We start from the raw sequence: 17231 nt of genomic DNA, 5'->3' as shown, positions 1-17231 counted from the left end.
TTTTTTTTTTTTTGCCGTACGCGGGCTTCTCACTGTTGTGGCCTCACCCTTTGCGGAGCACAGGCTCTGGACGCACAGGCTCAGCAGCATGGCTCACGGGCCCAGCCGCTCCGCGGCATGTGGGACCTTCCCGGACCGGGGCACGAGCCCGTGTCCCCTGCGTCGGCAGGCGGACTCTCAACCACTGCACCACCAGGGAAGCCCAACACCTCCTTTTTATAGCTCCTCATTATCTGAGTAAGTGACCTCAAAAGTGTAGTTGTAATGACTCTGTTACAAACACCCTAGTGAGTTGTCTGGAAGGCTTATTCTGCCAGTTGAGCTGACTGGCAGAAGCAATGGCATTTGATATTGGTGAAGGTATACATTTTGTGTTGCTTTGTTTTCCCTTCTCTGGTGGGGCCTTTAATTTTTTAATGTACTCAGATAATAAGCTGATAGACAATGGATGACCTGAAAAACGTAGTATCTAACATCAAAAATGTTCATAAAACAGCAGCAAATGTCCTCCCATATGGGGCTTTTCTCTAGAGAAACACCCTACAGCTGCTGTGTGCCACTCAGGCAACTGCTAGCAAGTACAGTGTTTTCTGTTAGGTCCCTTGGATCCTTCGGTGAATTCAAGAAACAGAGTAATGTAAAGCAGATAGGCCTTGAGGTCTTGCAGTTTCATAAACTTAATATGAAATTGTTTTTAAGTAACCCCTTCTGCTTTTAAGTAACCTCCCTTCTTACACTTCTAGTGATTTTATAATAAACAGAACTTTTTCTTTGCTTAATGTGTTTATTACTTTATAAGCAGGTAATGTTTGAAGGCAAAGAAGCAAAATACATATAAAAGCTAGACTAGTTTTCACTGCTTCTTTTTCTGGCTCTTTTTAATAAGACACTTGTGGGACTTCCCTGGCTGTCCAGTGGCTAAGACTCCCTGCTTCCATTGCAGGGGGCATGGGTTCAATCCCTGGTCAGGGAGCTAAGATTCTGCGTGCCGCATGGCGCAGCCAAAAATAAATACATAAATAAATAAGACACTTGCTTAGCAATTCTCTTCTAAGACTTGGATTTCACAATTAGAACTGGAAGGCTATAAAAAAAAGTCTTGTATATTTTTTCAATATTCTCAGTGGTGGCAAATCTTTATCTTTTGAAAATAGGTTAGATTTTTTTTTTAACTGTCATTCAGGGACACTTGTAGTGATATCAGTTTTTTGTATGGTTCATAAAAGAAGGGGGAAATGGAAAGACTAGGGCAACACTCATTTGGGTATACTTTTTTTTTGGTATACTTGTCTGGATTAAAAAACACTGACAGTCTATTTTATTGCCATATCTAATGTGTAATTTGAGGTTACTTTTTAAATATATCAAGCAAACACTATCATTTAACTATTGGATCATGTGTCTTACTCTTATTACTTTATAGGTATGTACTCGTGAAGAACAGGATATTTTACAGCGTGACTCAAACAAGAGCCAGAAACTGCTGAAGAAGCTCATGTCAGGTAGGCAGCAGTCTTCTAATTGGGTCACTGTAGTTATGGATACATTTTGTTGTATCTGTGATTGTTTCTCTTACTTGTATCCTGGTATGTAAGATGCGATTTATTTACTTGTTTATTTTTTTTTAAGTTCTTATTAAAACCACCTAACATTGAGCAAAAAAACTAATAATAATACTATTGGATTATAACCCAAAGAATAAAATTAATGTCATGAAGTAACTGAATAAATGAATAAATGGGAGAGAAGGAACTGCTCTTATAGAATTCCAATTAATAAAGTGAAGGAATTATGGTAACAGAAAATTACCATGTCAACACCACAGTAGTATTGATAGTAATTGCTACAGGCAAGATCCACCAGTAGATGCTAAAATTATTGGATGAAAGTTTAAGAATTGGAGATGTGCTAGATCATGAAAGACAAGGAAAGACTGAAGAATCGTAACGGTTTGGAGGAGACTAAGGAGACACTACAACTAATTGCGTTGTAGGATCTTGAATCGGATCCCTAAACAGAAAAATAATATTAGTGGAAAAAAAGTTGAAATCCAAATAAAGTCTGTAATATAGTCAATGGTATTGTACTATTGTTAATTTCTTACTTTTGATAATTGTACTATGGTTATGTGAGATAAGATACTAACAAGGGAAGATGAATGAAAGGTATACAGGAACTCTTAATTTTTTTGCAACTCTTCAAAGTTTTTTATAGTTAAAAAAAGCATGACAAAAATAGTTAAGGACATTTTTAAAGGGAAAACAATATACTCATTACTTTCCATTTGTGCAAATATTTTGTTCCTGCTTTAATTCATAGTTGTTTTTTAAATATAGATAGATTGGTTGGTATTATGAAGTAGCAATCCTAGTGTATATAGAATTTTACGTTTTTCCTTTTTTAACTGTTTTATAATTATTGTTTATGTTGCCATATATTCTTCATATTTGTAATTTTTAGTGCTTAAAAATAGTCATTAAATTTATTTATTATAATTGATTATCTATTTCCTCATTACTGGATATTTTGACTCTTTCCGAATTATAAATAATACCACAAGTGGTCAACTCTGTTAATATTATATCTTTGATTTATTTCCTTGGGATAAATTCCTAGGAATGGGATTACTGAGTCAAAGAATATTATCATTTTTGACACTTAAGATGTATTTGCCATATTACTTTACCAAAATATCGTACTAGTCTACAACAATATTAGTATTTTACCCCAAAACCTATCACTATTGGGTTTTGACATTTCATGTTATTTTATTTTTATAGTCGTAATTTATTATTATTATTATTAATGAGGTAGAACATGTCTCCATATTTTTTCCATTTGGATTTTTCTAGGGTCATTATTATGAGAAAAGGTAGTTCTCAGTGCTTTTCTTATATTCAGAACACAAGAATCAACCTCTTTTTTTTTAAATTTTAAAAAAAAGATTTGCCAGGCCTTTTTTTTTTTTTAGGACTTTAAATAGCCTAGAGCTTTAGGTGTAGGGAAAGGTCAGCCTTCATTATAGCTTAGTTGTTTTCCTAACACATTTTAGATCTTGGTTCTATCATGATTTATGGCTATCTTTTCTGGGATATATAGATTTATGGTATGTTGTTACAAAGGAAGATAACACATGGGCCAAGGAATGAAGGTGGGCTTTAGAGTTAGACAGACCTAACTTTATTTTATTTTATTTTAAATTTATTTATTTATTTATTTATTTTTGGCTGTGTTGGGTGTTTGTTGCCACACGTGGGCTTTCTCTAGTTGTGACGAGTGGGGGCTACTCTTCGTTGCAGTGCGTGGGCTTCTCATTGTGGTGGCTTCTCTTGGTGCGGAGCGTGGGCTCCAGGCGTGCGGGCTTCAGTAGTTGTGGCACGTGGGCTCAGTAGTTGTGGCTCACGGGCTCTAGAGTGCAGGCTCAGTAGTTGTGGCACACAGACTTAGTTGCTCCGCAGCATGTGGGATCTTCCCGGACCAGGGCTCGAACCCGTGTCCCCTGCATTGGCAGGCGGATTCTTAACCACTGCACCACCAGGGAAGTCCAGACAGACCTAACTTTAAATTTTGTTTCTACCTTTTAATTTCTGACTTACTGAACTCAGTAAATTTACTAATGTCTCTGAATTTCAGTTTCTTTATCTGTAAAATAAAGATAATATAAACTGTCTTACAGGGTTATAGTGAGAATTAAGTACTATAGTACGTTTGAAGTGCCTTAGCATCTGATAAGTTCTCGTTATTCATTTCTGTCCCTCTGTGCAATTTCTTCTCTTTTTTCCTTTTATTATTTAGTTCTTAGCTTTGATATATAAAAGTATGTTCAAAGGTGATATTTAGCCCTACTCAATAAAGTTTTTCTTATAAGGCATTTTTATATTGTGTTGTTAAACAGTTTGTTACCCTTAGTGATCCACATTTCCATAAGGGAAGAAGTGGATCCTTAACATTTATTGAGAATGTATTATGTTTCAAGCGCTGCTTGATGCCTGACAAGTAAAGCCTGGCCTGTGCACCTGTTTGTTTTCCATTGAACTGAAGGCTGTCAGTCATTAGGGGCACAGCCAGATCTACTGATACTTTGTTCTTTGCTGCACAGCGATACAACTAATTGGTATGATTCACTGACACCATTTGATTTCCTTATTGAATTTCAGGGACAGAGAATTCTGGAAAAGTGGACATCTCTACCAAGGACCTTCTTCGTCATCAAGAATTGCGATTTAAATCTGGTCTGGAGAAAGCTATCAAGCATAAAGACAAACTGTTAGAGTTTGACAGAACTAGGTATGATGTGGTTAAAATAAAAAATGCTAAGAAATAGAGTAGTCCATTATTTTGGCACTTGATACCTTCTTAGGGTGGACTATGAAAGTGTTTACAACAAAAGAAGAGCCAGATGCTCTGTGGAGGAGGTCTACAGCTTGTTTTTGAATCATATCTGAATAAGATAGGCTCCCACCGAGAGGATCCTACCCTGCAATATTTTTTGATTCTTGGCAAATGCTAGTGTACCCCATGGAAAGTTGATTTGGGTTGACACAGTTCCCCACTTGTTTTACTTGAAACCATCATTTATTCAGTCAGCATATGTTAGAGTGCCTACCATGTGCAAACTGTTGGGGGGCCTCTGGATATTCCATAAGAAACTGTCTCTGGGAGAGTGTTAACACCACCTCATGGGAAGACATGATTTATCCTCCCTTTTTCCTTTGACACTAAATTTGTTTTCTGATTCAATAATGTCCCTAAATTGAGTTTTACACTCCTACACTTTTGTCATTGAGCCCACTCACCTCTCTTTAGGAGGCAGATTTATGGATTTGTTAGTTCTGTTTTTTATTTTATTCTCTTTCATTTTTTTCTTCTTCTGGAAAAAATATGTATTGAAGACCAATTAGTGGTAAAGAATGTTTAAATAGGACTTACATGCTCACTTCTCAAGTGGCCATGTGAGAATCCTTAGAAAGACCCTGCATCTCTTACTGTGGTAACTGAATATGTCTATTCCTAGCATTATAATCCTTTGGTTAGACACACCTGCTGCTTTCAAATCATTTGCTGTGAATACATGAGATATACTTTGAAAGCTCTTCATTAATAAGCCCGTCACAAGGTTTGTGACTAATATTTGCTCTTCATCCTTAAATGTCACTTTTATCCTTACTCAGTGAAACTCATCATTAGAAATAGAGTACGTTTTTTGATAAACAGAAACTGGAAAAGGGTCTCTCCCTATTGGCATTGTTGCCCTTATGCTGGTGAGTTTCTAAGGACGCCAATTTCATTATGTAGGTTTGTGTATAGTACCACTCTTAGTCTACTTTAAAACTTTTATAATTCCAGCTGAGTCCTGAAAGAATGAAATCTGAATCTGATTTCAGTATTTCCCTATGCCTGAATATATCATACTAATTATTAATTATGCAGTTGAGACTGATTTATTATTTTGGAGTAGTCACTTAACTTCTTTGAGGCCCAGGTTTATTATCTGTAGAAGGAGAAAGTTGGATCATCAAGATTCCTTCTAGTTGTTAATTTCTTTGTTGGTATGATCTTAGAAATAGGCCTGATTGTCATATCTTGGAACTTGGCCCTTGTAAATATGTTAAATGAGGGACTGGGGATAGGGTTCGGGTGGGGATGGGGGAGGTGGTGAAAACTGACATATAGTAGTAGAGTATTAAAGATATCCTAAGAATAAGCTTATAGGACTGAGAATCCAGGATGGAACTCCAGTTTCTAAGGGAAATAGCGGCAATTGGGCCTAGCAGGAATAGTCTAGGTCCCAATTGTAGAAGGACTAGGATATTGAGTAAGCTGCCAAGACATGAACTCAGATGCGGCAAAATCAGACATAAGCCCAGTTAAGAAGGTGAGGGCTGGACTAGTAAGAAAATAGGAGGACAATAGATTTTGGTGCTGTGTCTTTTCCTCCCCAAGGGTGAGATGCGTTCTAAGAGCTGAGCTGAGTCTGCAGTGGGAATAAGGTAAACGCAGAAGCTGGAAATCAGGCAGAGTTTGACCTAGTTTTGGAACGTTCTTGAGCATCTATATTTGAGATAATAACCTTCAGGACAGCAGAAGAGTGAGCTACTTGAAACAGCTTCCCAGTAATCAAGTCCCTGTTTGTCAACAGGTGACCTAACTGTTGACCGAACTGTGTCAACACAAATGCCATGTGTTCTTTTTTTTTTCCTTAGCATTCGAAGGACCCAAGTCATTGATGATGAGTCAGATTACTTTGCCAGTGATTCTAACCAGTGGTTGTCCAAAATTGAACGGGAAGCCCTACAGAAGCGAGAGGAGGAGCTGAGAGAATTTCGACATGCCTCTCGGCTCTCGAAGAAGATCACCATTGACTTTGCAGGCAGGAAGATCATGGAAGATGAAAATCCTCTAACTGAGTATCACAGCAAGTAAGTGGACAACACCAGAAAGGGACTGAAAGAAGGGGGCAGTTTAACTGTAAAGGATTTGCCCCCCGCCTTTAATGAGTCTGTTATTTTTGTTAATTTTTAGAGCAACATATTCATTTGGAGTAGAAACGTGGGATAGTAGCTAAGAAAATTTTGGAATTGAACAGCGAGGGCCACTTGACCTACTAGATAACTACTGTAGTTTTATAAAAAACTGTTTTTAAAACAGTGAGGTACAGTTTGGGCACAGGAATAGATGAATGAAATGTAATAGAATCTGGGAAGAGAGCCATGCGTCTGCATTGTGTGTGTATGGATGTGTGTCTATAGTTGTGTAAAACTTTTCTAAACAGTAAGGGAAGGATTAAATAAATGATGGTCCATCAGCTTTGAAAAAAATCTACATTAGATCTCTACCTCAAAGCATACTGTGAGAATAAGTTTGACTAAAGAGTTAAATGCAGGGACTTCCCTGGTGGCGCAGTGGTTAAGAATCCGCCTGCCAATGCAGGGGACACAGGTTTGATCCCTGGTTCTGGAAGATCCCACATGCCGTGGAGCAGCGAAGCCCGTGCACCACAACTACTGAACCTGCGCTCTAGAGCCCGCGAGCCGCAACTACTGAGCCAGCATGCCGCAACTACTGAAGCCCATGTGCCTAGAGCCTGTGCTCCACAAGAGAAGAAGCCACCACAATGAGAAATAAATAAATAAATGAATGTATGTATGTATGTTACATGCAAGGGTATTTCCTGGCAGTCTAGTGGTTAGGACTCCAAGCTTCCACTGCTGGGGCCCTGGTTTTGATCCCTGGTTGGGAAAGTAAGATCCTGCAAGCCACGTGGTGTGGCCAAAAAAAAAAAAAGAGAGAGAAGAAAAGTAAGAGTTAAATGCAAAAGAAATAAAAGGATCAGAAAGAAATAGAATAGTAGAAATTTAGGAGAATATAGTTAATGTCTTGGTATGATAAAGTTCTTTCTAAGCAAGATACAAAACCCAGAAGTCAAAAAGACAAAGATATTTTAAATCACATAAAGAAGTATAATACTGAGAGAAAACATTTTAAACAGTTTTAACAGTTCAAAAGAGCAATATCCATAGTATATAAAGAGCTGCAAGTTAAAAAGACACATCCAGTAGAAAAATGGGCAAAGGCTAAGAACAGACAATTTACAGGTGAGGAAATACAAATAGCCCATAAACATTTGAAAAGATGCTCAGTTATTTATCAGGGAAATGCACATTTTGAAACATAATGTATCATTAAATTGTCTGAAATTTATAATTTATAATATTGCATAATCTTTGAGTGTAGGAAAGTGGATATGCCCTCTAAGGACGGGAATATTAAAATGTTCAAGTCTCAACACCAAGAGTGAACCCAAATGGAAACTATGGATTTTGGTGATACTGATGTGTCAATATAGATTGATTAAGTATAACACATGTACCTCTCTAGTGAGGGATAGCTGATGATGGGGGAGGCTGTGCATATGTGAGGGCAGGAGGTAAATGGGAAGTCTCTGAACCTTCCATTCAGATTTGCTGTGAACCTAAAGCTGCTCTAAAAAATAAAGTTTATTGAAAGAAATTTACATCATGGCCAATTTCAAGTTACCAACATGAAGTCACTGAACAGAGTTGAGAAAAGATACACATATTGGCTCTAGCACAGTACTGAAAAGAAAGCACGTGGAGATCTCACTCCACGTTTTGGAAATGGCATACATATCTCTCTGTCTCTCTGTCTCTGTCTCTCTCTCTCTCTCACACACACACACACACACACACACACACACACACACACAGAAAACTGGATATTGGTGAACACAGTAATGCTTTCTACGCGGTCCAGTTCTCGGTCTTTCTCTTTCATTTGTGGCAAATCCATCACAGAATTTTCCTAATCAGAGGTTATTCACTCCCTAAAACAAATTCTACCACTAGCTTCAAAATAATTAATTTGTTTTTAACTATTATATATATGCTACACAGATATAAAGAAAAAATAAAATTATTTCTGGGTGATGGGTTTATGAATTTTTCATTTTCTTTCTATTAATTTGCATTTTCTAGTTTTTCTGTAATAAACATTGATTGCTTTTATAGTAAGAAAAATCATTTTTATGTGTAAGAAAAATCATTTTTATTTTCAATAAAAAATGGTACAGCCTTTTAGAAGTGAAATTGGACAGTATCTCAAAATTTAAATTGTGCATATTTTTTGACTTTTTGACACCAGGTGCCTAGATGCTAGTTTCTTCATCTCTTTCTTAACAATTAAAAAAGTACCTTTGCCATTCTGATACATGAAAAATGGTATTTCATCATAATTTTTATTCACTTTTTTTTTGCTTTGCTTGTGTGCCAGTAAGTCTGAGCATTCTAAAAATATATTGATTAGCTATTTATACTATTTCTTTCATAGATTCTAGAGTTCTAGATATACTTAACCAGTGTACTAGGTCTCAAATCTGTTTCCTTCCTTTAGATTCCATCATCCCCATCCTATTTTATTTATTTATTTTTTTGCGGTATGTGGCCTCTCACTGTTGTGGCCTCTCCCATTGTGGAGCACAGGCTCCGGACGCACAGGCTCAATGGCCATGGCTCACAGGCCCAGCCACTCCGCGGCATGTGGGATCTTCCCGGACCGGGGCACGAACCCGTGTCCTCTGCATTGGCAGGCGGACTCTCAACCACTGCGCCACCAGGGAAGCCCCCCATCCTATTTTAGACTTGCCTCTTACCTCAAGTTCTTGTTTTGTTTTGTTTTTTGGTTCATGCCTTTGTTTCTGCTTTTTCCTTACTTTGGATATCCGTCCTCCCATCTTTGCCTTTCAGATATCTACCTCCCCTTTGAATGTACTTGGTACAACACATGGGATGATGGGATAATAACCACCAAATGGATTGTATCTATCTTACAGTAATAATTGCATCCTTCCTTGTTTTGTTTATCATCTTTATAGCTGTCTTAAACCTGCCACTTAGATTTAAAGCTTCCTGAAGGCAGGAGCCCTGTCCTCCTCTCCTTTTAAGTTGCCTTGTGTATAAGAGGTTCCTAACAAATATCTCTTTAATTGTATTCAAGGTCAGGTTCAGCCTTTCCTACTAGTAGAAGCTTTTCATTATATCGTGCTGTAGAATCATCATCCACAAACATTTGTCAAGCATCTGTCAGGGACATGGAGTACAGCAGCAAGTAATGAAGAGCTGTAGAGCAGAATAAGATATGGTTCCTGCAAGACCTATGATCTCTTACTAGCCAGTAGGGTTAGTTCCATAATCTTTAAATGAAATCATCACATTCTTCTATAGGTTGAGAGCCAAATATCCATAGCAAACACCATAGACGCTGGATAACGTTGGGTATATTTGATGACTGTTTAAATAGTAAGTGCTACAGGACTTCAGAGAAAGGGATAAGTACTTTTGTACTGGGCTGGTATAGGGCCTCCTTAGAAGTTTTGGGCAGTGAAGCAAGAATAGACTTCAAATCAGCATGGAAGAGTTGAGAGGGACTGCTGAGTGGGCAGAAGAATAATTGAAGGTGTTGAGAAATAGGCTGCCATAGAATACTCTTCTGTGGGTCAGACTGTTTCTAGGCACCTTTTCTAACCTTGGCATTTCTAATAATCTTGTTAAAGAGGTGAATGAGTGTCTTGTGCCCTACCTATTTTCCTAGTGTTCTGGAACTTCTACCAACTCCTACTCCTTAGGGTTCTTGGAGTGAAGAGAAGGGGAAGTTGGTAGGGGGAGCAGGGAAGGTCATCCATGGACCCCTCTTTGAGTGTCAAGTTTTATTGCTGTTGAAGAGTTTTATGTGTGTGCTAAATAAAGGTATTCTGAGCACAGGACATTACCAATTATTGTATCCTTTTGTTTGTTATCACAGACTAGATGAGGCAATACATGCCATTGCCAATGGAACCTTGAACCAACCACCGAACAAATTGGATAGATCTTCTGAAGAGCCTTTAGGACTTCTGGTGAATCCCAACCTGTACCAGTCGCCTCCCCAGGTTAGTGGACCTTTGCTCTGATGATGGGAAAAGTTTGGGCCCAGATATTTCTCCTTTCAAATGTGCCTGTTTCATAGGCCGTAGATACCAGTCTGCTCTCTCAATACTCCTACCCATCTTATACTCTGACCCAATTTTTCCAGTTTTTTTGCAGCACTTGTGACAAGTTATCATTTGAGCATTTCCCAAGAGAAGGTTTTGTTAAGTACTATAGAGATTTTAAACAATAATCCCATGGTCCTCTTGTTAGTGCTCTTTCTCTATCTTTTATAGAATGTGGGTAGTCCCATAGTGTGGTGTTTTAAATTAATACATTAATTCACTTACTCATTGTTGTCATTCATTTTGCCATCAGGTACATTGAGCATCTAATATGTATAATCACAGAAGTAAGTGATCAACCAGACACTGCTTCTATCCTCAAAGAATGCATAGACTGGTAGAGGAAAAGATTACATAGGCAGCTCTAATATTAATAGAAATATAAATAAAGTACAGTGGAAACCCAAAGGAGGGAAAGACAGTTGAGTGGAATAAAAGAGACTTTTATAGGGAAGCTGGCATTCCTTAAAAGTAGATATCCAAGAAAATGGTGTTTGGGGATGGTGGGAAAAAAAATTCCAATCAGAATTAACTATAGGAATAAGGTGTGGGATACACACACAAACACGTATATACATATATGCAGTTAAACAGTGCAAGGGAGGGTTGGGAGCACTGGCTCTCTGCATAGTCGAAAATCTGTGTATTAATTATAGCTGGCCCTCTGTAAAGCAGTTCCACATCCACAGTAAGTTCCACATCTACAGATTCAACCAACTGCCGATCATGTAGTTCTGTAGTATTTACTATTGAAAAAAATCCACTTATAAGTGGACCCACACAGTTCAAACCCATGTTGCTCAAGGATCAACTACATAGGGAATAGTGAATTTAGACTACCAAGATAGTACTCATAAAAAGGATTATCGGGATTTTCTTGGTGGCGAAGTGGTTAAGACTCCACACTCCCAATGCAAGGGGCCCAGGTTCGATCCCTACTCAGGGAACTAGATCCCACAGGGATGCTGCAACTAAGAGTGTGCATGCCACAACTAAGGAGGCAATGTGCCGCAACTAAGGAGCCAGCAAGCCACAACTAAGGAGCCCTCGAGCTGCAACTAAAGAGCCAGCCTGCTGCAACTAAGTCCTGGAGCAACCAAATAAATAAATAACCTTTGCATTCTCTCTCCCTCTCCAAAAATGGTAGCCTCAGCAAAAAAGAAGAATAAGAAGGGGAAGACTATCTCTGTAACAGACTTCCTGGCTGAGGATAGAGGGACTGGTGGAGGAAGCACCTATGTCCCCAAACCAGTCAGGTGGGCTGATGGAACAGATGACCTAGAAGGAGCTGTTTCAACCACTTGGCATAGTAATGATGATGATGTGTATAGGGCACCTCCAATTGACCGTTCCATTCTGCCCACTGCTCCATGGGCTGCTTGGGAACCCAATATCGACCAAATCATCACTCTACACTGCTTTTCTAGGGAACCTGCCCTATGATGTGACAGAAGACTCCATTAAGGAATTCTTTAGAGGATTAAATATCAGTGCAGTGCGTTTACCACATGAACCCAGTGATCCTGAGGGTTGAAAAGTTTTGGTTATGCTGAGTTTGAGGACCTGGATTCCTTGCTCAGTGCCCTGAGCCTCAATGAACAGTCTCTAGGTAACAGGAGAATTGGAGTGGACGTTGTTGATCAAGCACAGGATAAAGACAGGGATGATCGTTCTTTTGGCTGAGATAGAAATCGGGATTCTGACAAAACAGATACAGACTGGAGGGTCCGTCCTGCTACAGCTTTGATGACTACCCACCTAGAAGAGGTGATGATAGCTTTGGAGACAAGTATCCAGATCGTTATGATTCAGACCAATATCGTGATGGGTATCGGGACAGTTATCTTGATGGCCCACGCCGGGACATGGATCAATACAGGGGCCGAGATCGCTATGATGACCAAGGCAGCAGAGACTATGATAGAGGCTACGATTCCAGGATAGGCAGTGGCAGAAGAGCATTTGGTAGTGGGTACCATAGGGATGATGACTACAGAGGAGGCGGGGACCGCTGTGAAGACAGATATGACAGATGAGATGACCGGTCATGGAGCTCCAGAGACGATTACTCTCGGGATGATTATAGGTGTGATGATAGAGGTCCCCCCCAAAGACCCAAACTGAACCTAAAGCCTCGGAGTACTCCTGAGGAAAATGATTCCGCTGCTAGCACGTCCCAGTCCAGTCGAGCAGCCTCTGTCTTTGGAGGGGCAAAGCCTGTTGACACAGCTGCTAGAGAACGAGAAGTAGAAGAGCGGCTACAGAAGGAACAGGAGAAACCGCAGTGTCAGCTGGATGAGCCAAAACTAGAACGACGGCCTCGGGAGAGACACCCAAGCTGGCGAAGTGAAGAAACTCAGGAACGGGAACGGTTGAGGACAGGAAGTGAGTCATCACAGACAGGGACCTCAGCCACATCTGGCAGAAATGCATGAGGGAAACTGAGAAGTCTCTAGAAAATGAAACACCCAATAAAGAGGAAGACTGTCAGTCTACAACTTCTAAGCCTCCCAAATCCGAACAGCCTCTAAAGGTTATGCCAGCCCCTCCACCAAAGGAGAATGCTTGGATGAAGCAAAGTTCTAACCCTCCTGCTTGATCTCAGAGCTCAGACACAGAGCAGCAGTCCCCTACAAGTGGTGGAGGGAAAGTAGTTCCAGCTCAACCATCTGAGGAAGGACCAGTAAGGAAAGATGAAAATAAAGTAGATGGGGTGAGTGCCCCAAAAGGCCAAAGTGGAAATTCCAGCTGTGGTCCAGGAGATGGAGGGAACAAAGACCACTGGAAGGAGTCAGATAGGAAAGATGGCAAAAAGGATCAAACTCCAGATCTGCACCTGAGCCAAAGAAAGCTGAAGAAAATCCAGCCTCTAAGTTCAGTTCTGCAAGCAAGTATGCTGCTTTTGCCATTGATGGTGAAGATGAAAATGAGGGAGAAGATTACACCGAATAGACCTCTGCATTCTGTGCTTTCTCCTAGTCTCTCACCACCCTGGAACATTCAAGAGCAAATCAAACCTCCATCCATACAAGACAAAATAAAACTCATCGTCTCCTGGAGACCTTTCTTAACTTTTTTTTTTTTTTAAAAAAAAAAGAAACAAAATGAAATTCTTTTGCATGCTGCTGCAGCCTTTAAAGTATTGAACTAACTGGAGAATCACCAGTGTAGCCAATGAGAGACGTACAGCCTTTAATGCTGTACGTTTAAAGTTGTGGTGCGTTTTTATGATACGTGCAGTTGCCTGTGTGATTAGTGCCTAGGGGCCTCCGTTTAGCAAAATGGCAGTGATAGTGATGCAGTGTCTTGAATCTGGTTGGGCAGCAGGCAGGTATAAGGAAGAGTGTGAGGTTTCTACCTTTAATTCTTATCATCCAGTTATGGCATTCATGAATTCTCAAACATTATCTGAATAAATTCTCCGTCCTCGGCAAGGTAGGTTTAGTCTCTGATGTTGTTTTGGTCTCCAGGAGGCTGCCAGCCCCTCCTCTTATTTAATTCTGAGTTACTGGGGCCAACATATGGGGGAGTTCCTTCATTTGTACCCCCCAGGGGGCTAGGTGGGAGTGAGTCTACAGGCCACTGAAGAATAGGACTGTTTGGTGACCTAAATGAATGGGGAAATCATGGTTTGAAAAGAAGCTTGGGGATTTGATGAATTATTTTGCACCAGTAATAGGGAAAATGGTATGACCTCCAGTAAACACATAATCGTTTACCTCCTGGAGCAAGAAACACTTAGGGGTTGTGGGAATTTCCAGGTCTTTTTTTTTTTTTTAAGAAGATGTTGGGGGTAGGAGTTTATTAATTAATTAATTAATTTTTGCTGTGTTCGGTCTTCGTTTCTGTGCGAGGGCTTTCTCTAGTTGTGGCAAGCGGGGGCCACTCTTCATCGCAGTGTGAGGGCCTCTCACTGTCGCGGCCTCTCTTGTTGCGGAGCACAGGCTCCAGACACGCAGGCTCAGTAGTTGTGGCTCATGGGCCTAGTTGCTCCGCGGCATGTGGGATCGTCCCAGACCAGGGCTCGAACCCGTGTCCCCTGCATTAGCAGGCAGATTCTCAACCACTACACCACCAGGGAAGTCCCTCCCAGGTCTTTTATGTGTCGTGGTTTCACCCTTTCTTAAACACTATCCCTTCTGAAAGTTCAAATATATCCATATTCTGTTGAAATCTTGAAGCTTTAAAAATTTAGACTCTTGTCATCGTCTTATGTTCCTCATGCTACTCTTTCCTGTTACCTTCCCACAGGCAGCTTCTGCTTAAGTCACATACTTGACCTCCTAAGCATTCTCTAGAGCCCCTGGGAGCTGTTCAATGAGGAATCATTGCTTTTTCTCAAGCCAATCTTGGCTCCTTCATGTTTTGACACTCACTCCTTCCCTCCAGCCATTCATGCTCCTGCTACTTTGACCCCTTTGACACCTCAGAAAACTTTAGAATTATCAGTCTTAGATGGTGAACGAGGTTGGTTAAATTGGGAGCCTTTCTTACAACCTTGATTGGGGTTTGGGGAGCTTTTTAAAAAACAAAAGTTTCCTTATCTCCAAGTGAAATCCCACACCAATGTTTGGATTTATAATGTGGCCTAGACCAATGTGTGGTTTTTTTGGTTCTCTTTTTTTTTAGCATCCCTTGAGAGAATAAATGATAATGGAGAAGAACAATTTCACAAGGTCCTGGCTTCTCTTGCAACACAGTAGCTTTACTTGCCTGCTTTTATGTGCACCTTGGTACTGTCAGCTCAACAGATGGTGTCCTTACGGGCAATATTGGTACCTGCAGAGAAAAGACATCTTGGTCTCCTCTCGCATCAGTCCTAGGTTAGACCCTGTCCAGCCATGCAGAGGTGTTGGTTTATGAGTGCTGCAGCAGTGAGCATAATAATCATTTACCCAGTGGACATAAAAGACATACCAAGTGAAGTAACTTTAAATAATTGGCTTGGAGTGCCTAGTAGCTAGGAAGTGGCTTTTAGAGATACCCAAGGTTGAGAGGGTATTTTTTTTAAAACCATTTGCTATAGATGATGCAAAAGTAGGGTTTGCTCTCTTCATGTCTGCTCCTTCCAAATAGATGTGTCCAAAAACCTGTTTTTTCCCCCATTCCTCTACCCTGCCACCCTGTTAAAACAAACAGGCATTTATGACCCACTCCTCAATACATGTAAAATTTGTACAAAAATATCTTCTCCGAAAGTGATTTGTAATCTATAGACTTCATACCTGGGAGAGGTCTTGAGATGTAAAATCCCATCCTTTAGGTTGTGGGGTTTTTTGTTTTCTCCAAACAAATCTGATCTTTAAAGTTCAAAATAAAATAAATAAATAATTTTAAAAGGGATTATCATGAGAAATGGAGTAGTTAGGTAGATAGAGTCAGATCACTAAAGAGTTAAGTGTTTAGCTAGGAAGATTTCACATTTTTATTTTGTAAATAAATGTGAATCATAGAATGTTCTTGAGCAGAGAGATGCAATCAGAGCAGTGCTTTAGGGAGTTTGACTGGAGATACTCATTCAGCACTGTATACATGCCAGGTTCTTTGCTAGGTGCTGGGAAATTAAAAGGTAAGAGCCCTTAAAGTTTTTAAGGACTTCAAATTTAGTGGGAAGATGTGTTTGAATACAAAGAATTTCAGTTCCTTAAGATAATTGCTATGATAGACACATGTCATGGATACAGTAGGAGTTTAGGAGAGAGATTATAAACTCACAGAGGAGTCAGCAAAGAAATGGTTTTTGAGAGGAGACTTAAGGGATGAATAGGAATTTCCAAGCAGACAAATTTGGGGAGGGAATTCTAGGTAGGTGGTATAACATGTAGAAAGGCTTAGCAGCTTGAGAGCATTGTAGGTTGGGAGAACCACAAGTAATTAAGTACTGTTAGAAATTAAACTGCGCTAGTAAGCGTATTAGTTTCCTAGGGCAGCCATAACAAAATACCACAGCTGGTTGGCTTAAGACAACAAATTTATTCTCTCACAGTTCTCAACACTGAAGTCAAGGTGTTGGCAGGGCCATACTCCCTCCGAATGTCTGTGGGAGAATGCTTCCTTGCCTCTTTGAGGTTCTGATGGCCCCAGGCATCCCTTGGTTTATAGCTGCGTAACTTTACTCTGCCTTTGTCTTTTCATGGACTTCTTCCCTGTATGTCTTTGTCTCTGTGTGTTTTCTCCTTTTATATGGATATCAGTCACTGGATTGGTGTCCACCCTAATCCAGTATGACTTTACCTTAACTTGATTACATCTGTTTCCAAATAAGGTCAATTTCACAGGTTCTGGGAGGACATAAATTTGGGACAGATGCTACTCAACCCAGTATAGCAGGTAACATCTTACCATGAAAGTCCTTATGTTTCATACTAAGGAGTTTAGTTTTATTCTACAGTAGGCAAAGAGGAGTCCTTGAAGAACTTTAGCAGACAATTGGCATGACTTCCATGCCTATGTAGAGAATGGATTAGAGGGAAGACTAAGACAGAAGCAGGGAAATTGCTAGGAAGATTGTTGCAGTAGGGACTTCCCTGGTGGTCCAGTGGTTAAGAATCCACGCTTCCAGTGCAGGGGGCACAGGTTTGACCCCTGGTCGGGGAACTAAGATCACACATGCCACGCGACCAAAAAACAGGTTATTGAGGTAGCACAGTGGGAAGATGATGAGGACCCAATTTAGTGTTGCAGT

At 40.0% G+C, this 17231-nt stretch overlaps 1 protein-coding gene and 1 pseudogene across 4 annotated transcripts in view; both read left to right on the top strand.

The window, feature by feature from the left end:
* Nucleotides 1-17231, top strand: part of TRIP4 (thyroid hormone receptor interactor 4) — a 66399-nt gene that overhangs the window by 15362 nt on the left and 33806 nt on the right. For 2 of the 4 annotated variants that reach the window (XM_024735271.1, XM_024735269.1), the window contains 4 exons: nucleotides 1424-1502; nucleotides 4158-4287; nucleotides 6204-6419; nucleotides 10318-10444. In XM_024735271.1, coding sequence (XP_024591039.1) covers nucleotides 1424-1502; nucleotides 4158-4287; nucleotides 6204-6419; nucleotides 10318-10444 — 552 coding nt within the window. Of the gene's footprint in view, nucleotides 1-1423; nucleotides 1503-4151; nucleotides 4288-6203; nucleotides 6420-10317; nucleotides 10445-17231 lie in introns of all 4 variants that reach the window. The other 2 variants (XM_024735270.1, XM_024735268.1) reach the window with 1 other exon arrangement.
* Nucleotides 11687-13498, top strand: LOC112393163 (eukaryotic translation initiation factor 4B pseudogene; annotated as a pseudogene).

Source organism: Neophocaena asiaeorientalis, unplaced genomic scaffold (assembly GCF_003031525.2).
Source record: "Neophocaena asiaeorientalis asiaeorientalis breed wild unplaced genomic scaffold, Neophocaena_asiaeorientalis_V1.1 scaffold264, whole genome shotgun sequence".
NCBI classification, from domain to species: Eukaryota; Metazoa; Chordata; class Mammalia; order Artiodactyla; family Phocoenidae; genus Neophocaena; species Neophocaena asiaeorientalis.
This window is presented reverse-complemented; position numbering and strand designations above follow the sequence as displayed.